At 40.3% G+C, this 24,586-nt stretch overlaps 1 protein-coding gene across 1 annotated transcript; it reads left to right on the top strand.

The window, feature by feature from the left end:
* The first annotated feature begins 3,160 nt into the window (after positions 1–3,160).
* LOC147475048 (uncharacterized) lies at positions 3,161–4,699 on the top strand. The gene is made up of 3 exons (XM_086585253.1): positions 3,161–3,541; positions 3,854–4,072; positions 4,235–4,699. Exons 1-3 carry the CDS (start codon positions 3,161–3,163, stop codon positions 4,697–4,699), a joined length of 1,065 nt encoding a protein of 354 aa, XP_086441379.1.
* Positions 4,700–24,586: the final 19,887 nt, after the last annotated feature.

Raw genomic sequence — 24,586 nt, 5'->3', positions numbered from 1 at the left:
GTTCGTCGTGACTAGCTGGCCCCTCAACACCTCCACCTCATGCTTCAGCCCGATCGACTCATTCACTGCAGAGGTCTTCTCGAGTCGAGGCGTAAGGCTGGGGCCTCACACATCGATTCTGTCTTCTCGGCTGTTGCCCGACTCCGCGGATTCGATATTTCGTCCCTCAATGACTCAACCTCCGCCTTCTCCAGGTCAGCGATCAGCGCGGCCATCTTCAGCTTCTGGTACCCAGCGATCAACTGCGACAACTCGCACAACATATCACATTATTATCAAACAACAGCATCTAACGCGATAACACAGTCAAGTTGAGCGCAAAGGTGACTTACCAGACACATCGCCTTATCCATCCCCCTCAGATTCGACTCCAGCTCCTTGGCATCTAAGTCCTTCCTATCACCGTCCAGGGTCATACCCTCCAGCAAACAAGCAGCTATGGGTGCGGACTTGTAGCTGCAGTCCGACCTCCTCACATAGCGCTTCTTCCCAGTCACCTCATCTATGTACATCAGGTTGCACTCCAGCTCGTCTTTTCCAGTACTGGAGTGCCCCTTACCAGTCTCTCTCGCACCAACCTTTCCCTTCATCTTGCCAGAGGGATCTCCAACAACCACAGGTTGGCGACCTCGGGGCAACCTCGGGCGTCCTCACCTAGGGCCGAAGTCGGGCATCGGTCGGGCGCCTCGAGTTGCGGCGACCCTTCCCCGATTCGCACTTTTACCCGGTGTGCTCTCACCACCCTCATGAACCTTCGGTCGAGACTCGAGACTTCAAAGAGAGCGTCATCCACATCGAATGGGCGTCCTCACCGGCTTCTTCCCCAGCTCTCGGACCAGGAGGCCCCAAAGCACCTCCGGTGGTCGCTTCACCCAAGACACGCCTCGATGCCTGTCTTCCCTCGTAACTAGATCACTCCTACGCTTCTCCATCACAGGTTTCTTCGACGTCTTCCCACTCACCTTATCCCGCGCTCTGGCCTTTTGCTAGTGCCTTTTCTCCCTAATTGCGGGTCTTCCGCACTCTTCAAAGAAATGAGCAACTTCCGGTGGCTTTGCTTGTTTCTCAGCTCGCGTCAGCCTAGCGAACTTCTCGATCACCTGTCGGCTCGACCCCCTTTCCAAGTGGATATCCGTGATAGACAACAAGACAACGGTTTGATTATAAGTTCAACCAAAGCAAATTTGATATCATCGGACAACGACCTGGTACCCACCCGATCAAAGTCGCATATTTTATTATCCCCCCGAACCCGCTAGCCGCGGTAGCTTCCTACAAGGAGCGGCGGTTGTTTGTCCCACGACTTCGTTACTCTTACCATCGGAATGCTCGACCGGCGAATGCTTCGAGTTTGCAAACTAAAGTTCAGCGACCTAGATTTCACGGTAGTGCTTTCGATAACATCGGTGACCTCGATTCGATTACTCGGCTGGCGTTCAATAGGTCAAAACCTTGAACAATCGCCACGTGTTACCCACAAACTAAACTAAGTAGCCTTGCCCGCGGTTCGGGGAACTCACAAACCAGCTTGGAGAGCGGTATCGTCATGAACGCCCTCAGCTGCCCCTCACAGATGATCACCCCATGATTTGGTGGGGTGTACCTATCGCTATAAACCGAGGCGTTACGTGGGGCTCATGGATCTCCGGACCGCTTATGGTTATCCCATATTTCTCTACCGGATATGGGGGCGCCCTCAAAGCATAATACGTCCATAGCCAGGGCTGGCAGCCGCTCTAAGACGACCTCTCACGCGGTGACACGAAGTACTAGCTTCGGCCATTTCTGACGCAGATCGAGCCGCATCTTCCTCACTACTAGCCCCCTCAACCGCCTCATCTTCATCATCACCCTCAACCACCCCACACACAGACTCATCTTTCTCATCATCTTCATCATCCCAGCCAAGAGAAACTTCACGGACCTCATTAGATCGAGTGTCATCGGAGTCAGACATTTTTCTTCTAACCCTAACAGGTCTAGCTACTAGTAACTAACAGGGTATCCTAACAACTCTAGAACATAGGCTAAGCACAAAACAAGAAGCAGAGGTTCAATAATGGCAGAGAACTAACCTGAAGGATGATGCGGTAATGAAGTAGTGTCTCTACCGTGATCGGCGACCAAATGAAGTTTCAAAGAGCCAGCGAAATTTTTAAGCAACGCCCCTCCGGTTTCAAGGCATCATGATTACACCCCCCAGCTGCCCCGACTTCAACCAACCGTGTCTATCTTTTCACATCCCAAAAACGGCGAGGTGACGCGTTTTCTCTGCAACTACTTTCGGATCACGCCACGTCTTTGAACACGCGTCAAAGCGTTGCACCCACCGGCTCACATGGTTAACGAGCAGCTCCTCACGCGATCGTTGGAAATTTCCACCTCTAGCATGCTCCCGCGTCGCGACCGATCTCTCTCCGGGTCATTTTCACAACCCTCGAGAGGGGGGCCGTGGGGGAGTGATATTCTCTATCCAAAGACGCCGCATAACATGGTGGAAATGACACATCGACTTATGGATCCAGTCGCATCCATGAGCTAATAGAACGATCTGGGGCAGTCGCGGTATCCGTGAATTACGCTAGGAAAGTGACTTCGGATACCCGCTTCGGAAGCAATCATGACTAAAGGTGTATTTGCACATATCTTGGCGTCGACTCTTTCGGGTCCGCGGCCGCAAAGCTACTTATCTGACCGACACTCCACATCATTCTGGCCGGACCTATGAGGGCGGTTCTCACATGTTATCGATTTCCACCCCTCGTTTGGGATACCCTTTACACGTGATGGGCAAGGATACACTCTCAATATCTATAAATACCTCTCCTATGAGCTACGCCAGACCGGATTCTGCTCTCCCCCACAAAAACCAAAAGCAAGATACGCAGGCAGTTCGCTCTCAAGACGAACTCGGTCCATCCAATAACCCATTCCAATCCCCATTCGACTGTTTGTAAGGGAAAGCTAAACCATACCTTTACACCACTGATGGTGCAGGAGAAAGAATACCGACAATGGGAAAAAGGCAGCGGGGGCCAAGGTATAAAAGAATGTAGTTGAGGAAGGCCATGTGGAGTACGCTGGTCAAACAGAATTGGAAGAGAACATTCCGCTTTCCGTGGGCATGACATTCCCCAAACGGGATTTTTTCGTGCTCCACATGAAGAACTACGCGATTCAAAATAACTTTGAACTGCTGAAGGTGAAAAAAGATTGGGAGAGGAACCAATACGGATGCAAAGGTTCTGATTTGAGTAGCCTTGGGTCAGGTTGTCCAGTTCATATATACTGCAGCACGACTAAAGGATCTTATGATTGGACTATTAAGACACTATTTGACGGTCACAAATGCGGTCGCAATACGGCGAGAGTGTATAATTGCGAGGCGAACAGTGACTATGCCGCCATGATTTGTAGAGGGATGTTGCAGGACGACAAAACTATAAATGCAAGCAAGGTGAAGGCCATTGTTAAAAACTGGAAACACGTTAAAGTATCGTACAAAGTTGTGTGGAGGGGAAGGGAAAAGGCACTGGCACAGGTGAACCGAATAACCCAATAACATTTAGCTCTACCACAACAATTTAATTGTGTGAGCCATTACAATGATTACAAGTACGTGCATATACTCTGTTATGGTGACCTGAATAAATAATACTGTATAAGACAAGGTGATATATATGTCGTACAATACATATATAGGTAATACCCATACTTGCATATAATCTCCTGGGGCATCCTAAATGCCATATGAGAGATAAGACAAGGTGATATATGTATACGACATTATAACGAGTGCCCACATATATATACTTTCTTGTCCCCAACTAAACAGTGCAATATGGATGTGCAGATCCATGGGAGTTATGGGCAGTCATACCAGCTACTATCAAGTTATTCTAACAAGCTGAAGAAAGTTGATCCAGGTTCTTACACTAAGATAAAAAGAGAAGGACGTACCGATCGGTTCAAGTCCTACTTTTGGGCTTACGGGATTACAATTAGGAGCTTCCGTAACACATGCAGACCTCTGATAGAGCTTGACGGCACAACTGAAGGGTATATCAAGCGGGTGCCTTCTATCTGCCATTGCATTAGACACAGAAGGTCATGTATTTCCCGTTGCCTTCGGTGTTGTTAGTGTAAAGGACAATGAAAATTGGGAGTGGTTTCTCCATTGTCTTGGGGACCACGTCATTAGTTATGACCAGCCGCTTATCCTCATTATTGATAGGCACCAAAGTCTGATCTCCAAGGTCCCCGTGGTGTTTCCGAGAGCAAGACACGTGTTAGCATGAACCACGTGTGTAAGAACTTGAAAAGAGCACCACAACATGTGTTCGAGAAGGTGAAAACAGCAGCTTCTTCCCTTCAGCGATGGCATTTCAAGGAAGTGATGAGAGATATCCTGAAAATTAGTCCCACAACGCACACTTTGTTGTCGGATATTCCGATAGAGAAGTGGTCTTGTTCAACCTCAAATGTGAAGAGGTACGGTATCATTTACACCAACCACGTTAAGATTTGGAACAAAATGATTAAGGAAGTACGGTCGTGGCCCGTACAAGCTATGGTGGAGGAAATCAGGCGAAATTTGACTGTACATTTCTGCAAGTACAGAGATATTGTGAGTGAGTGGGCTCTGAGGGGTCAGCTGCTAGTACCTTTTGCAGCTGAGACGTTGGCGTATGTATTGTAGGAACCATTATGGTTTCGCCGAATGATTTACTACGAACCGCGAAACACCCATGCGCAGCGGAATAAGGGGAGTCACGGTTTGGTTAGAAATTTATGAATATTTCTACAAATCGTGAAAACCATGCGCAGCGGAATTAATGGTTCTCACAATTTTGGATTGGAAAACATACCTGTAAATCTGGCTAAGATAACTCTGAGAATCCAATAGCTATGAAATCAGCAACCACCTCTTGATCTTCTGTTGTATTCTTATGCACAGACTGGACATTGTGTGGGCAACGATCTACTAACCTCTCCTTTCTCACTTTGCCTCTATCACTCTAAAAAATGGAACCGATTTTGGATCTATTTTTCTTGAGCAAAACCTTGATTTTTCTTGTGTAGAAAACGGCTAGAGAAAGAGGTTTCCTTTATATAGGCTATAACAGGGACCATGAGGAGAAATTAGGGTTTGGCCTCTTGATGGGCTTGGGCTTCCCATGTTCGCCCAGAACACACGGCCCAAGTCTGTCAACAAATGGATTATTCCACTAAAGACCATTATTGCACTACCGCCCTAATCCCAAATTACGTGGCAGCGTTTATGGGCTCCATATTATATGCTTGTGGATCTCCCCGTGTTTAAGATATTGAATGTCCGTTGATTAAGTCAAGTTACTAACAACTACATTAATCAACTTCTTATGTCCTTTAGTAGTACCACTCAACCTCATTGTCATGTTGGAATAAATCCACCTACAAGGTTTACATGACAATCTTTTTGAGCTCCTCAAAGGGACATCATCAACCCGACTTCCTGCAAGTCACAGATTCCTTCTATGATCAACAACACACCTTACATACAATGTCATTACCCAATCCATCGAGTTTGTTGATTCACAAATGAATCTCACTCATTGATGATTTAAAGTAATGTACCATGCACGTAAGTGCCCGTTATTATATCCAGATTAAGAGGACAAGCATTCATAATAACAAAGGCGTTTGTTCTCTTATATAGTCAGTATAAAGAGAAACAACCTCACTTGGTTATGTTCAATACACACAAAGTGTACTAGTGTAATCATATAGTCAAGATAGACTAATACCAGATTATACTACAACCATACCAATGGTTTGTCCAAATCCATCTAGGTTGTGAATGATTACTTATACTTTATAAGGTACTTATAATATGATATTCTGTGTGTCCACACCATATCATCTATAACATAAAGTATTAGACACATGTATATAACTAATAACATATATAATATGCATAACATATGCCCATATGATTCTCATTCAAAATATAAAGAATTAGAGTTAATACAAAAGTAATGCTTTTAGTATATAACCCTATCATGTATAACATGAAGAAGTCGAGGGAAATGTACGAGCTGCGGTCTTTAAGGACATGTTTTATGATTATGACCAAGGAGGGGGGCAGCCACTCCGTGAATCTGGAGAGTAGGGATTATACGTGTATGTGGTTCCAACACTTGGGTATATAGTGTCCCCATGCATGCTTGGCCATTAGCGTTGCTAGCCTGCGCCACATTTCATATATTAATGAGTACTACATAACAAAGAACTGATTACGTACATATTAGGAGGTTTAGATTGGTATTCCTAGCAAGGAACAGTGGGAAATAAACAAAGAGGATGACTACATTCTTCCTCTTGAACTGAGGCGCAAACTAGGTTGTCTCCCAATGGAGAGAATCAGGATCCCACCACCGTGAAAGGGTCCAAAACAGAGGAGGTGTTGCACGCTATGCAACCAACATGGCCACAACAGAAGCATTTGCAAGTACTTCGTTAATGACAGGGGGGCTAGTAAACATCCTACAAACCAGGAGACTGTCGACAAATGGTTCAATATCTGAGTTTCGAGTAGCACAGACTATATTTTGGGTTTCACTATTTCTGTTGTCACGCAAAAAATCAGCCAAAACTGAACTGCATCATTGTATTTGTTTTGACTATGCCTACAACATGATCTGAAAACATATTTTGAAGGCATAATCACATATTGAATTTTGGGGTGAGTTTTGAGTGGTCATTCTTTTCTTTTGAAAACAGTTTTCCCTAACCCTAAATCCCCAAGGGATCTGAATCCCCAATTGGATGCAATGCAGCATTCTTCCTCCTAATCCCTAACAAACCGAAACTAATCATGAATTATGATAGAAGGTTGATTGGTTGAGGAAGTTCCAAACCCCAAACTGGAGCAAAGTGTAGTTGTTTTTGTGCTGGGTTTGTCCATCAAGAAGGGACTCTAATTCAACGAATCGACTAACTGCAGTACGAGATAGAAACGAAGTGCTCATCGGCTTAGGGAAGTGGAAATGATGACAATTTCAGAGGAGAACAAATTGACAAAGAGGAAACATTCATTGGTTCAAACTAACTGCAAATGTTTAGGTTTTCAGACAAAGTTGTAATCTTTAGTGTTGTTTGTCCTATGTGGTGTACTGGTTGTGCCTGTAATGCAAGTGTAAATACAAGTTAGCTACCTTATTCATATCTATTTTACTATCTTATCTTGGGATGTGGGATGATAAAGTTGAATCGTGCTCCTGAAGATTCAGACCAGTCTTTTGCAATAAGTTTTGGTGGTGTCATTCAGAATCTTGCATGACACACCGTACAATTACAAGATATATATGATACTATCTTTCTCTACTCCAGTAGAAGTTTGTCTCATAGTTTGAAGCATAAATTTAGGTTTGATAACACAACGGAAATTCAAGTACTTCCGGGTCATCTCTTCAACCAAATCGGTGTGTGCAAACTTTAGAAGAAATATTGTTGTCCATCACTAAGTTGAAGAAGGAAATGAGTCTGGAAGGCAGGATGGAGTTAGATATTCTCTATGGCAAGCTGGATATATTTGTCTGTGAATACGATATAATGCTAAAAATAATAGAGGTGGTGGCAGAGTTGGCCCTTATACAATAGCGCCAAAGAATGAGGCTGGTGGTTTTGCTCTCTCATAAACGGAAGTGCAAATTAAAACAACTAAAAAATGTTATGCTAGATTCATCAGACGGCACTTCATCAGATAGTTCGTCTTGAAAATGTGTAACATGGCAGCCTCTTCGGTGCCATTGGGAAGAAAAGAATTCAATTTAGTTGTGGGGTTTTGTTGCTTGTTTGTTTAATGTTGGGATATTTGTAGATGTGATGGTTACTGTCGTTATCATCTTATGAGTTTATGCCAGTGTTAATGTTTTGGGTCCGTAATGTTTTTCCCTAATGTTTTCCATAATGTAAATGAGTGCTTCGGAATTTATGCATGTGTTTAAGGTTGAATGCAATGGAATAATCTTTAATTTCTATGTAGGAGTTCATTTCATTTGTCAACAAGCACTAGGCGTTGAATATGTTACTATTGTAGTCCAATGTAGTGAAACAGGGAATCTCACCACTCCACAGCATGCATTGTAATCTAGTGACACTTTAGAATGTCTGACTACTTCCATAAGATGTTGTAAGGAAATTATCCATTACAAATAAGAGATGCCACAGTACAAAAACGAAATGAAAATCCACATAAGCAAGACTGGTGACACGCTATGAAGAGATGGCAAGTGATTCCCATTCTGCCTAAGTTTTCCTCCAATCAAATGAGGGTTCTCTGTGGAGCAATTGGTAGCGGCATCTCCCTGTCGGACATAATCGTAAGAATATCTTGCGTGCCTAGTGTTGGGATTTCTTTGTCTAGTATCATCTCCCTAGTACCTAAATTGAACTGCATGATGTTCCTATCACTATTAAAAACAGCAATGTCTTTGGAAATTAAGTGAACAAAGTTTGGAGAGGGTATAATACTACATAAATGATGGCTGCAAAAAGTTATGATATTTTCAAGCCCATTACTCGTTGTCAAGTAACCAAGATATGCTATTCAAGGCGTACTTAGCTAGAAACAAATGTTTATTGGGTCCGATGTGTATTCGCAAGACTTGCCCATTGACGACATAGTTTCTTGGACTTGTGATGAAAGGATAGTGGAGCAAGAGTAAGAATGTTTCGAACCGTTTATGTTGGAAGGTACTTATTGTTCTTGTGCTCTCCTTCCAAAGAAGAGGCTTCCATTATAGAGTTATTAGTTGAAGGATGTCTTGTTATAAGTTCGTAGTCCATGTCTTTTGTTTATAATATGTATGGTAGATCATGATATATGTAACTACTTTGAAATGTTGTTGATGTCTGAAAGGGATAATAAGTTGTCTTAAACAAGATAATTATAGAAGTATAGGCAAAGCAAAAGTAACTGATGACAGTCTAGTACAATGGAATTATTTTGTCCATCCCTAACAGTACACTAGCCAATGGTTGTTGTTAAAATTCGCGCATGGTGAACACACATTCTACCAGTGTTTTTTCTCCACATTCTCAAATTGGGATTGGGTCAACCCACATTCTATATGGTCTTTGGCAACCCTATTTCTTAACATGGCCCCAGACCGGCTGAATGTTGGGGCATCATCTCGGAGTAACTGATCGGCATAAGCCAGTACAAAAACCCAGTGTCCCTAGGATCCTTCTGCTTCTTACAGTCTTGGTATTTGATAATCCACTTTCTCTGTAGCTGCAATTGAGGTACACCATCTTTGTTGTGCATTAAGAGTGTGTACGGAAGTAGGATACAAAATTTTCCAACCGGGGTGTAGGGTCGGCAATAACGTCCGCCAACGAATCGTAAATCAGGCAAATCCAAGTGCGAAAGAAGAAGACGACCAGTATCCAAAGGTGGTTTGAGAGATCGAAGGCCATCATCAACCCCTTGGACCTGGTGATGTACGGGATGCGTGTGTTTTCTTCGAGCAATTCTTTGAAGGTCAACCTTAGGGACCATGACATGTTAGAAGCAAGTACAAAAATCTTTTCTTCTGTAGTCAGGCTCCGATCAGTGAGAGTCTCCCTAACAGTGGCAATGTGGCATACAAAACCTACATAGTTTTTGAAACCATAATTATTCGGAGCATTGTTGACAAATCTCAGAATAAGTCGGAGAAAAGAAGTGGGTTTTGGGAGACATTACCAGCATCTGTGTATCTGGGATGATAGCGTAGTATTCCGAAGGTTCATGTATTGTCACGAAATCCTCATACCGTGCAAGTCTATTATACCGCCTGTCCAGAAGGGTCTTGTTCACCGAAATAACCTTGACCAGGAAAAAAAAAAGGGTAAAAAAACAAGACAAATTGACTAGTTAGACAATACGGTAAGTTAAATATTGTGGGAAAGGCCAAATGTAGCAAGTAGCATTCTACAAACCTCATGATTTAGCCACTGGTACTGTCTAAGCAACTAGTAGGTGCTCAAGTTTATGGACAACCCCCGACCATAGACCCTGACGGTTAGATCAGCAGCATGCCTAGTCTTGAGAGTTTGGTCATACAATCACCAATACACCTGTGCAAGGACTTTTGACTCTGTGTTTTGTGTGGGATTCGGAGGCAGACTATATCTTGGAGTGACGGTGGGATTCCACTTTATTAATGGAAAACCCACCAACATAACTTCCATACGCTTATCAAGACACACTTCAGTGGCCCTCTCCTACCTAGCACTTAATTTATTACAGTCCTTCAACTGCTCAACTTCCAGTTGATTGTCAAGCGTCTTTATTTGCACATTATCGAGCTCCACTTCCATGGTGTCTAGCTGCAAAACATCAACCACAAAATTCAGGTCAATAGTGGGCTCAGTACTAACATTGTCATTGGTAACCTACGCCGAAGATCACAATTGTATTAATTAGTAACTATGACGTCCCAATAGGGGAACCTAATGCCCCTGTCCAAATTTTCTACGACATTTGCATCTGGGACATATTATTTTAAGGGTCCATTATTTTAATTTGTCCATATTTGGCCCTACTTTATATTTATATATGATCACGTCCTAACCCCAAAAGCACCCTGCAGAAGAATAGATTAGAACTCCCAAAACACCTATGATGACTTTGAACAGTGACAATGTCGTTGAGTTGTAATAAAGTTTTAGCCAGAGTCTGCAGGATCCACCTCCATGACACCAATTGGTGCACTTTGAACTTCAGCAACTGCTCGCCCACCACCAGCTTCTTCTCTCGCATCAAAGTTCAAACGTCGGCCAATTTTCCTCTGACAATACTCTTCGTCAGATATGCCACACTCCAACAAGTCCTTTGCTATTCTTTGCCTTATATACTGTCGCCTTTTCGCTGGGAAGACTGGTGACAGATTTTGTGGTAGGCTGTCAGCAAAGACAAGTGTAAATGCACCACAGCTGTTGGCATCGTCTTGTTTGCCACAAACTAGAAACTCAACACTCCACTGATGACCCAATTTGGCAATGTTTATGCATTCTCCATCCTAGCTCAACAATGCGTAAGGGAGCATTGTCAACAACTTTTTCACCGTGTTGGGTCAAGAGGCCAGGGGCGACCATCGTTCGGATTCTCCAACGAGTCATAGATTTGAACACTCCACGTCACAAAATTGACAACGATGAGATCCAATGTACTCCTTCAACATTGACCGTCATCATCAAACCACAGAAGTTACTCAAGTCTGGTCTCGAACTATCATGCCCAACCAATTCTATGATTCGACATTTTAATGAACCCGCAACTTGATGTTTTGCTTGATGAAGCTTCTCTTCAACAATCATGTTATCCTCTTTTAATATTGCTCCTAATATTCCGTATATATCATACAAGTAACACTGTCACAAAAACTAAATAATAAGAAACAAGGGAAGAAGAAATAAACCTAAAAAATAATGAAAGATAATATATACGGATGCGCGACTTTACTGAGAAGCTTGATTCTTCAACTACAACATACATATCCTCCATTACAGTGTTGACATGTCCTACAACAGTGTACCACTGACTGAGTAAGTACATGTACGAATCTAGTACCTTGGAATCCAAAAACATAAAACAATCAAATGCTAAAGGATATCTATATATATATTCCGTATATATATTAGTGTCAAGAAAATGTATAATTGAAAGAGACAAACCACATCATTCACCCAGCCTCCCTTATACAATCTATAGAAGCTGCTCATGTCAATATGAATACCATTTCCATAGTGCCTAAGAATGTCACAGTGACTAGATTCCTCAACATCGTGCTTCTTCCAGTAATACGAAACTTGGAAATTTGAGGTAGTCATCTTAGTTAGGTCAACCCCAACCTTTTGGAAACTTACAATACCAGGCTCTCTTTCTAGCAATCCATTTTCTTTCTTATTTAAAACAACAAGAATTAAGTCTTGGCAAACAGCAGCCACTTCATCCTCCAATTGATTAGATTGATTACAGAAACAAATGTTTTGTATCTTCTTACCATATCATCTTGCATAACAGATGTAGCAACAGAATTGGGCCCCTCTTCTGCATCGTCAATCACTACATCTGCATAACAGATGTAGCAACAGAATTGGGCCCCTATCAATATTTTGACCACCTTGGGTAACATCTATGCTTTCGGTAGGCTGATTCAAAAATCATGTTGTATGAGCAATTTAGAATGAATTTGCAATAGAGGCAATTAATGTCTCAGTCCAATTACAGTATGAACATGGTGTCGGTGACAGAAGTGTACCTTATGGTAAGGTTGGACTTCCTTATCTGAAATTGATAAAGATTTAACAGTATCACTAGCAATCCCACAAGCATCCTGTGTACAAATTTAATAGAACTCGGAAACTAACTATAATGGCTCACAACTTGAACATAATATCTTACGAAGATACTTCAGAAAAGGTTAGTCTTGTTGTGGTTTTTACAAAATAGACTTATTGGACTTCCTCTTCATGTAGTTCCCCATAAAAAAATAGGAAGAAATTTGACTGGACTACTTGTAATCCGACACACATACTGCATCAAAATTGATAAGAACGAAACACGTTTCTATAATGTCTCAGAGCGTACAAACAATGTCCCCCTCATATCACAAACTTTTAATCCATATTAAGACCATAACTAAATGTTTGTCAAGTATTCAAATTTACCTCGTCCCCATTGATATTGGGTAACATTTTTTGCAAGCGATGATTCCTTGACAAAAATGTTTTGTAGACTTCTTGGTCTGTCATTTCCCCCCTCAACCGTTCACCTGCCCTAATAGTTGACTCGGGTTAACTTTGATCACTAGTGCTCGAATTAATGGCCAGAGCAGTGTCCATAACAGTTTTTTGGGCCTCTATATCAGATAGGACAATATGAGTCTCTTCAACGGGTGATTGGTGATCAGTGGCCGGTACTGGGTCTTTAGACTCCATGGGAATTTAATTCAAATCCCGATCTTGATTTATCACAAACATAGAAACCAACTTTCTTTTTTCGTACTGTGCCTTTAAACTCTTGAAAGAGGGTCTCCATAATTTATCTCCCATTATCCTCGCAGCATTTTGCACTTGACTCACCGCCCATCCGGACGCTGACAGTCTCTCTTCTGCAGCAGCCTCTTCCTCTAGTAGGTTGGTTGACCAGTCCTACCAGCTTTGCTAGGCCCATATAGTTATCCAGTTCGGGGCATTCAAGTTCGTGACAACTCGATAGAGGGTCTGGTTCAATACCCCCAACCCTCTGAGTCTTATTATCAATTTTGGCTACTTTCAACTTTACTTTACTTTTGCTTTCTCGGCAGGTAGAAATATGTAAGGTGTCGGACTTGGTGGTTTCTTTTGAAGTTGTCGACCATGGTGACCTCCTAATTGCAGCAGTAGCAGACACTCTCTAGTACTGGGTCCTCAGTTCCACAATTTGTTTGTGAAGGGGGAGATGGGGTTGTTTTGTTTTTAGAAGCTGCTGCTTTTTTCGTCGAATGTGGTACTTTGTTATTCAAAGGTGGTGGTTTGATCTTCGATGGTTGGGATGGTTTGTTCTTCAACTGTGGGGTTGGTTTGTTCTTGGATAGTGGGGCTGCTTTGTTCTTCAATGGTGGTGCTCGTTTGCTACAGACATCCTTGCCTATGGGGGACTTAATTTGCAGCGCAGAGGAACGTCACACCCTTTTCGCAGGGGCTTGTTGAGACTCATCTTCACTGCTATGCTCGTGTTCCTCTTTGTGCTATTCTTCTTCTCCAATATCGTCTTCCATGGCACTAAGTTTGAGTTTTCTCTTCAAATATCTTCTTAAATCTATTTTGCCTCCCCTGGGACCATGAAGAAGGAAGTCCTGGGTGGCCTGCATGATCACCTGAAATGACATAACATTTCCCAGACATAAATTAGAACTAACAAATTAAATTGCCCATTTGTTAAAGAGACAACCTTGGCGAGAAAACTCAAAACCGTGAAAATTATATCGCTACTGTCTCCCGGGCTACAAGTTGATTTTCCGTGATGATATTATATGGCTGACTAGGATCGTTCCTCTCCCGCTGTCATAATAAGCACATAAAAAAATAGGAAATTTGTCAATAATATACAAAAAAAAATGTACAAGCAGTAACTACCTCATAAATACGAACCTCCAAAGCATCTCTGACCACGACTTTCTCCCTAACCTCATGGGGAATACGTAAAGGAGTGACAACTTGTAGTTTCTTCAAGTCACTCAACCTTTTCTCCCACGTACTACCCCGAGAACTTTTTCTGGGAACTTTCACCCCCTGTGAACCATGGGAAGTTGTTTGGTTCTAACCTTGTCGCTTCTAAAGACGGCACATGGAGGAATATCCACAGGGTGAATGCTATGGAACAACATGAAAGGTGTCAGTATATGGGTGGCCAGCCTTATACTCATTATGTTTACCGATGGCGTCATATAGCGACTCCAACTTCTGCTTAAGCAGCTCATACGCAAGATGTTAAACGTAAAAACTATAGTTTACTCCTACTTAACTAATTATGCTAGGCAGAAGTAAAAGCTATTTTCTACTTGATGATCAAAGTTCTACTCTCGTGAATCATACAATGTATGGAGTAGAGAATTCGTTCCACTTCTAGTTCTTTAGACTTAAGCTTCACTAATTTAATCAATTCTACCTAAAATCAAATTAGAGTAATGAATTGAAATTATACTAATATGATGATTAAACTAATTAAAATGTTCTAATGTATACTACGGCAATTCAATACTAAGATGTGAATATGGAGAAGGAATTAGGGGGATTTGATTCCACCTTGATTTCAACTAAATAAACTAGCATAGATTTGTTGTAATCCTAATCTTTATGTTTTCACATAAAGATTGGGTCTTTTTAATCCCTAATTATTCATGACAATCTCTACCAACTAATAATTAGCATGTGAGGCAATTTAAACCCATTCTCATGGTGAATTAACTACCTTCTAGAGTGGAATAGATTATTACAACTATTTCTACACTAACACAATCAAGTTTTCATCAAAGCTTTCTCAAACCCCTCTAATAGAGGTTTAGCTCAGATTCATCAAACTATCATTAATATAAGAAGAAGAATAAGACATCCTTGAAAGAATATAAAATTAGTTTATTAATCTAATGGAAAAGAGTTCATGATTCAAAACTATATTAAAAGCTAAGTACTGACTAATTAATTAAGTATAATCTATATTATGAATTAAATCTAGGAGAGCCTAAGAGTTTGGCCTTAGTCCTCTTTATATAGAAAATGCTAGGTCTACAAATTCGTGCATGGGCTTTAGAGCCATGTTTTGGGCCATAAAATAGAGCCCAAAACCTAATTACTTAAGTCCAAAAAGGGTTTCTCTGCTGTAAATTACTATAACAGCCTTTTTGTCCACTTCTGCTACTCTGATTGGGAAAGTCTTGCACCATTAGAAAGATCTTTCCGAGCTGGTCGTTTTGACATATGGTAGGCCCAATTCCGAGGTCTGAGTCCAAAGATATACGGTTTGCAGAAGTTCTGCTGACTTTTATACGCTATTTCTGGCCGCGTTTACTTTGACTTTTCAGCGTTAACTGGGCTTTAACAAGGTTTTTTCTCCTTGAAACTTGAGCTTTAACCACAGAACTTCTTAGCAACCAACCTTTGCTCCTTTCTCTTGCAAAAGGAACACATTTCTTCACATATTTGACTCCAATGCCTGAAATACACAAAAGTACGTAAACAGTACTAACTCTTATTTAATAATCACATAATTGGTCTAAATGTAATATTATTAAGGGGTTAAAACTACAGTTTTGGGCTCTTATCAAACCACCCCCAAACAACATTTTGTTTGTCCTCAAGCAAATATGAGAAATTAAAATAAGTGACCAAAAATGAAGTTCTAACTAATCTCGTTTTGCCGAGTGCGATTGCATTGACCATATGCAACAAGGCCTTAAACCACTAGGAATTCCCTAGTGGACGAGTTATAGCCTCGTGAGAGTTTTCCAGAGAAGGTACTCATAAACTTCATCTATACTACAACGACTAAGAAATAAAACAACTGTTTTCTTATTTATTCTCAGATATCTATCCATCTCACTAGCAATGAATACAAAATAATCAAGTGAAACCTAAGCTAATATGTGCATAATAATCAATCATTTACGGATAAACATATATATATAATGAACTATGTTATGTAATGCAATAACAGGTCCGTTTCTGAAACTTTGGAATAGCGTCCTTAAGTAGGTCCTCACAAATATATCAAGACAAAAGCCACTCTGATTTTTCCACTCAAGTTTTGCTCACTCCAGTGTGCAATGGGCACACTTTACCTTACAATCTCATTACACACAAGGAAGCCGAAGTCGATCAAACACATCTCCCACTTACTATCACACTAACCTATTCCTAATTGAGCTAGAGGTCTTTATTAGGTGTTGCAGGGATTAGGTGATGGTTTAAGAAGGAAGGAAATGGATATTCAAAAAGAACAAGTCTGAGATAATAGAGTTTTCATATTATGTAACTAGAGAAAACCTTGTTCTTACTTTGCTTCTATACTTTGTTTCAATCCTTAGCCATTTTTTTTCTTTTTCTTTGGCTTTTGACTCCTTCAATTCTGTTTTTGGAGTTCTAACTTTTTTTTTTTTTTTCTTTTCTTTGGATGGAAACTTTCTTTTCTTTTCTTATTTGAAGTAACTAACAAATTCTTGGTTTCACAAGTCTTTCTCTTTTCTTTTCTTCATCTCTATTCTCAGACTCATTCAAATATGGGTAGGCTGATTTTTATTTTGTTTTGTTTTTGTAAAAGGGTAAAGGAATTGTGGTTTATGAAAGGCTAAAGAAAGGCTCAGAGGGGCGACTAGCGGAAAATAATTTCATATAGGTTTGAATTTCTAGCTATATTGATCCAAAAAGGGCCTAAATTCTCTCTTAGGGTATGACATAGTGATCAAGCAAGTGGACGTGTGATTTCTCTATTCGGAATTTACTTCTCCTTTGTGTCATTACTCAAATATTTCACTCATAAAGCTTTTAGGCTATATTCTCACAGGATTTGTAGAATAAGTATACTAGCCTAGATTTCATAAACTTACTGCCAATACAAACATAGATGCTCATGCAATATATTTATAGAAAAATGCAATAATTATTACCTACATATTAATCTAAGTTTCTAAAAACTATTCTAATTTAAGAGCTAACATGAAACTTCTAGACTATTATCATCATAGAAAAAGAAACAATACTAATATTTCTAAGTGTATAACATAAACTTTTTATTTATATTTTTGAATTTTTTACTAGAAAACAAGTGCATATTATATATATATATCCTAATAGGTGCCTTAAATTACGCGTGTTTCTATGCCACACCCCCAAACAAAAGTTGCTTTGTCCTCAAAGTATAGAAATAAGAACGGTAGGAAATACCATGGAAACGCGTGAGAATTTAGAACATCTGTAAAACAAAGTTAAAACATACTAATATAGATAAATAAAAACATATGCAACTCTATATGAGTTCCACCCATTATCGGGATAACAAAAATTAAATTGCTTGGGACATAAGCAGATACGAACACAAAAGTAAAACTTACCTCATATCCAGCATTTAGGCGTTGTCCTCCTCTTCTATAATGAAGTGAGGTTCATTTGCATCCTGCCACGCCATGATGATTTGATAGGCCTCACGCCATTTATCATCTACATTTGATAACCTGTTAAGCGCCACTTGGTCGGATGGGGTATAAGGGGCAACCCAATTAGGTTGTAGCCTCCACTCCCACCAAGTTATTGCATGGAATGAGCATATAATGCAATTGGTGGGTCTTACAATGTCAACCCCAACCCAATCCGTAAAACGGGTACAAAATGCGAGAAAGAAACATAACATTATGCGGCAAACTAAGACAGACATAAGAAGGTACTTATGCCTCATACTCTGGGCTCGTTCTAAACTAGACACTAATTTCTTGGGAAGGTCATAGTGCATATGTACCCCAACTAGAGCAAGGAAAACGTCACAAGTGGCATCATTCGCAGAAGAAAGACGCCATTCCCCTAAGATATTTAGCATGATAAAAAACATAACAGTGCCCACGTTAAGGGACAAGCTACCAAGGGCTACGTTATATTACCCTTGGTCCTCTACACGAAAAATTCCGACCCCATAGGTCTCATGCAAAAACTAATAGTCGTAGGTGTACATATTGTCTACCAAATAGCCCCATGAGTCTTGGATTTCAGCAGGCATAGGAAGGTCAATAGGAAAGGCCAACAAGAACTTAGTTATGTCCATTGTTTCATCATCAATTGTGATAGAGAACATGTGTTCTCTATCCGGCCGATCAAAGAACTTACAATGTTCATAAAAATAAGCTGTAAATGCAGGAGAATATAGTTCATCGGAACTTACCATTAGAGACTGTCATCCTGCTTGTATAATCACTTCGCGAAACCAAGATCCATACGTGTTACTCGAGAACAAATCTTCAAAAGACTGCTACGGGATGAGTGTAGGAGACTTCATATCAAACAAACACACTCTAGAACTGCTGGAAACAACCTCGGAAGAACCCATAAAAAATCAGAAGTGGAAATGACTGCGGAGGCCAAGGGGCGGGCACGCTCAAGATTGCCTATGGAAGGGCGCGAGCCTTGCTTGACATGACTTCTAGTACTTCGAGGGCGGGTGCGCTCAAAATTGGCCATGGAAGGGCGCGGGCACGCTCTTGCTTGGCGAGAGTTCCAGTGATTTGGGGGCGAGCGCGCTCCGTGTATTAGAAGTGCTCTGAAGATAAAAGTGAGAGATAAAAATTAGAGGTACAAAGTGATAGGTGTGGTGTTGAGTTGAGAATGAACCTTGTATTTATAGAGGATTAGTTTCTTAATCTAAATTCCACAAGTTGCCCAAATTGTTTAAGGTAACTTGATGAAAACAGAAAATTCTAAAAACAAAACAAAAACAGACCATCTGCATATTCCAAAAACAAACCAATAGCTTTTTGGCTTGAAACTAAAATAGCAACTTTCCAAATTCCACTCCTTGAAGTTGCACCAAACAACACTATCTAATCCTAGCTACATCAAATTAGCAACATTCTCACATAACCCATATTCTCACAATCTCGCAATAAACTTCCAAAACGGTGGATAGAGTAAAATACAATGCAAAACAATTAATGTCACCCCCAAACAAATCGGGAAGGTGGGATTCATGAAAAATAGATAGCATGCTTGGACAAATATTAAATTAACTTAAAATTCAAATAACGATTAACTAACCAAAACAAATACATAATCCAATATTAACTACTTAACTAAACAACTCGAAATCAAAATCTACTAAAAACAAGAAAATACATCACAACCACAATCCAATAAAACTACTAGCCACAAGATTATGACAGGCCACGAGATGATGTCGGGCCACAAGATGATGACGGGCCAGAGTCATCCGTCCTGCGTCGTCAACGCTCATGCCTCACAGATTCATCCGAAGAAGAACCCTCATGCGGTGGCAAGCGTCGGAGAACTTCTACTTGGAAATTTTGCTGCACCTCCATAAATGCAGTCATGGTTTCCCAACGCTCATTCTCACGCTGGGCTAGAGTCTCCATGTTAGCATGGAGCTCCTGGTGATTAACACTGATCTTCTCAAAATTCTGATGAATGGTAACTTGCCTAGTCTGAAGATCCTCACAAATGTTATTAAGAGAACGCATACCACGATGCAATAAGGAGATGCATTCTATATCAGAAGTAGCCCTCTCCAAAGCATCGACATCAAAACATGTGGTATCGTCCTCATCATCATCATCCGTTACCTGCTCAGCACCCCTATCCTCAGGCAACACCCACTTCCTCTGAATACATTCCTTATAAATCCGGGCATTGTCGTGCAACTTCAACATAATTCTATCAGTTTTCGAAACACAGCCTCAATGTATCATAATCTTAGTAATCAAGGTAAGGAAGGGTGCATTATTTATACCAACGCCTCTAATCTCAGCTAGTAAAAAGTCGATGATGCAAAAATCATACCTCTTCTCCTGCAAGACCCAGAGAAAGTGTAGACAGTTCGAATTGATGTCAGTAACCTTCGTGGTGCAAATGACATTCCAACCAATCCACTGAGCTATAGCCAGCTGGTTGCTTCTCAGAGATGATTGTCGAACACAATGCGACTTTGCATTGTACTGCCCTTCCAATACAGTCTCCCTCATCAAAGTCTCAATTCCACCCCACTGAGATTCCTGCAAAGTAACTATGAGATCTCTTGCCTCAATGCCAAGAATCCTAGACAACACATCTGTACACAATTCTCTCCTCCTATTATTCACTTTCACAAAAATCTTTCGACCCTCAATCTCGCTCTTCTTATAAAAACTCAACACCAAATCGGTGTGATAAAAATCATTCGTCGAATACCACAACTTCTGCCACCTCCTACTAATCATCTCTGTATCATAAAAGGGTGAAAACTGGTGTGAAGTGAAAGCTTGTTCCGGAAGAATTTTTTGGTTTTGAGCCATTGAATTTTGAATTCGAATTTGGGGTGAAGGTAAGGTTGGGAAGAGTAAATTGATGCAAGGTTCAAATCTAGAAAGGTTTGTGTGGAAGGGGCCGATTTTTGAATTTTTTTGGTTTTTCGGTGGTTTAATTGAGGCGTGGAGGCGTGGAGAAGATGACTCGTGAAGGGTTTTTCTCCCCCTTTTGGTGTTTGGATCATCACGTGTGAGACATGTGCAGTAACCCTTTTGGGCCCAAGCCCAATACAAATTCCGAAATACCGATCCTGTCCTATGCCTCGTAAAATTAAAACTAAAATTCTCGATTATTTAATGGTCCGATTTTTGTGAATGAGCTATGAAAACGATCAGTACAGAGAGTACAATCCAATGATCTATAAAAAAACTCAAATCTAACCATGCAACGACATATAAGAAAATGGAAAATGCCTCAAAGTACGTGCATAACATAAGTTATGTGAGCAAAAGAATCTAAATTCATAGATTGTGTCAACCCGAATCAAAATACGACTAAACGGCATAAACAACAAGAATAAAAAGTTAAGTGATCAAGAATGTAAAGACCAAATACCCCACCCCCAAACAAATTTTTAGACAACAGAGTTTAGAAATTTTGTTTTAAAACGTGGGTCTTTTAAAGTCAGATTCCCGAGACTTGCTAGATTACTATTTTGATGGTTTTTAATATTTTTTACTTTTTATGAATAAGGTTTAATATAAAGAAAAACAAAAAAACAATAAAGACGTAAATCACTCCATAGATAAACATGACTCAAAAATGGAGAAAACATGCAAGAGTGGAAAGCGTGAATTACGTTAAACGTGGACTTATGATCCAATACTTACAGCCACACACTCCAATAGGAAAGCTCGGTTACCTTAATAGTGCACTTACCAATATATGGAGATGAGAGGAAGTACACCAAACATCAAAGGTCAGTCTTCATAAACAAGGTCCTCTAAAAGGACATCCTCCACATCTGGGGACATTAACTCATGAAAATGTTTTAAACGTTAGCTATTGACTTGAAAGGTATTATTGTCATTGGGATTTACCAAGGTGATTACCCCTTATGGGGTAACTTCAGTAACCAGAAAAGGACCATACCAATAGGTTTTTAATTTCCCTAGGCAAATATACAAACGGGAGTTGTAAAGCAAGACATTAACTACAAACTCTTTACGCAAAATCTGTTTATCATTAACACGTTTCATGTTAGCTTTATAATCCTTTGCGAGATCATAAAAATCGCTACGGATTTCTTCAAGCTCATTTAATTGCAATTTGCGCTTGACACCCGCCTTATCAAAATTGAAGTTAGGCTTTTTATAGCCCACATAGCACGGTGCTCCAATTCAACGGGCAAGTGACAAGGTTTTCCAAACACAAGTCTAAAGGGAGACATACCTATAGGAGTTTTAAAAGCAGTCCGATATGGCCATAAGGCATCAATTAGACGCTTAGACCAATCTTTCCAATCAGGATTTATTGTCGTTTCTAATATTTTTTTAATTTCCGTATTAAAGACTTCTACTTGGCCAGTAGTTTGTGGATGATAAGGAGTTGTCACCTTATGGATAACTCTGTACTTTTTAAGCAACAACTTTGTTTCAAAAATGTGTTCCGCCATCACTAATGATAGATTTAGGAATGCTAAACCGACAGAAAATGTATTCATTAACAAAAAACACAACTGTCTTATGGTCATTGCTACGACAAGCCATGGCCTCTATCCATTTAGACATGTAGTCCACGACAACAAGAATATAAATAAAATCGTGGGAAACAAGAAAAGGACCCATGAAATCAATGCCTCATACATCAAAAAAATCTACTACCATAATAGGATTTAAAGGCATCATATTACGTTTAGTGATACTCCCCAGTTGTTGGCAACGGACACACGTCTTGCAATGCACTTGGGCATCTTTAAAAATGGTAGGCCAATAAAAACCACATTGAAGAACTTTAGCTGCCGTTTTCATACCACTAAAATGGCCACCACACTCTTTGTCATAGCAAAAGGACAAAACCTCATTATACTCCCACTAGGGAATACAACGATGAATAATCTAATCCACACAATACTTAAAAAGGTAGGGCTCATCCAGTAGTATAGCTTAACTCTGGCCAGAAACTTCTTACGTTTATTTCTTAACCAAATATCATGAATAATATCAGAAGCTACAGTTCACAATGTCGGCATACCATGGTGCAGAAAAAATAGTAACAAGATGATCATCAGGATATGAGTCAGGTATGGACTTAGAATCACTATCATTGTCATTGGTTAGTCTAGATAAGTGGTCGACAAGTACATTTTCGACCCCTCTTTTATCCTTAATTTCTAAGGTGAACTCTTGCAGGAGAAGAATCCATAGGATCAATCTCTGTTTAGCATCCTTCTTGGCAAGAAGGTACCTAAGAGCTGCATGGTCTGTGTACCAACCAAATAAAGATGGAACTTATCTAAAGCATAAACCACAGCTAAAAATTCCTTTTCTGTAGTAGTATAATTTCTTTGAGCATCATTTAAAGTTTTACTAGCGTAATAAATAATAGTGAACTTATCATCTAGTTTTTGGCCTAACACAGCACCAACAACATAATCGCTAGCGTCACACATAAGTTCGAAAGGTTTAGACCAATCGGGAGGCTATATAATCAGTGCAGATGTTAAGGCGGATTTTAAAGTTTCAAAAGCCTGTTTACAGTCATAATTTAAATCAAAGATGACATCTTTTAAAAGCAGATTAGTTAAAGGCCTAGCTATTTTTGAAAAATCCTTGATAAAACGAGTATAGAAACTTGCATGGCTTAAGAAGGCTCTAATGTCACGGACAGTCCGTGGTATAGGTAGAGACGCCATCTTATCTAATTTGGCCTTATCTACTTCTATGTCGTCACTAGATACAATATGACCTAGCACTATTCCTTTTTTAACCATAAAATGACATTTTTCCTAATTTAAAACCAGATTCTTCTCCTCACACCATGTCAACACCTTAGACAGGTTAGATAGGCAGTCACTGAAAGAGTCTCCATAGATAGAAAAATCATCCATGAAAATTTCCATGAAGTGCTCCACCATGTCACTAAAGATATGAAGCATACACCGCTGGAAGGTACCAGGAGCATTATAAAGGCCGAAAGGCATTCCTTTATAGGCATATGTTCCAAAAGGACATGTGAAGGTAGTCTTGTCTTGGTCATCAAGATCAATAATGATCTGAAAATAGCCAAAGTAGCCATCTAAAAAATAATAATAAGCATGACTAGCTAGACGTTTGAGCATCTGATCTATAAAGGGTAAAGGAAAGTGATCATTTCGTGTCATGGCATTTAAGCGTCTGTAGTCAATACAGATCATCCATTTCATAAGAACTCGTGTGGAAACATATTCACCCGCAGCATTATGCACAATTGTAACCCCCAATTTCTTAGGAACTACGTGAATAGGACTTACCCATTCGCTATCGGAGATAGGATATATGATACCCGCATCGAGTAACTGTAAGACTTCTTCCCTGACCACCTCTTTCATGGTAGGGTTCAAGCGATACTGAGGTTCCCATGAAGTCTTTGCATTATCCTCTAAATGCATACGATGTGTGCATAGGGTCAATCCTCTTAATGTCGTCTAGGGACCACCCAATCGAGAAACGATGTTCCCGAATCACCCTAATCAAACGTGTCTCTTCATCAGCAGACAACAGAGAAGATATAATCACCGGATGACTACCATCCGGATCAAGTTGAATATACTTCAACTCAGAAGGAAGAGGTTTGAGCACAGGGGTGGGAGGAATGTTGATAAAGGGTTCTGGAGGGTCCTTATCTTTAATAGTGAAGACTTGTTTAAGTAGAAGATCTTCAAACTCTATAGATGGATGGAGCTACAGAAGGATCTAAGATAGGAGTAAAGTCGAAAAAAGCATTGACTTCCTCTACGTAGGAGTCATCGTCAAAATCTGAACTTCCGAAGGAAAGGAATTGATGCATCTGATTTTCTGGAAACTTCTTGTTGAAATAA

Source organism: Coptis chinensis, chromosome 9 (assembly GCF_015680905.1).
Source record: "Coptis chinensis isolate HL-2020 chromosome 9, ASM1568090v1, whole genome shotgun sequence".
NCBI classification, from domain to species: Eukaryota; Viridiplantae; Streptophyta; class Magnoliopsida; order Ranunculales; family Ranunculaceae; genus Coptis; species Coptis chinensis.
Note: the sequence above shows the minus strand (reverse complement) of the source record. Positions and strands in the feature narration are given on the sequence as shown.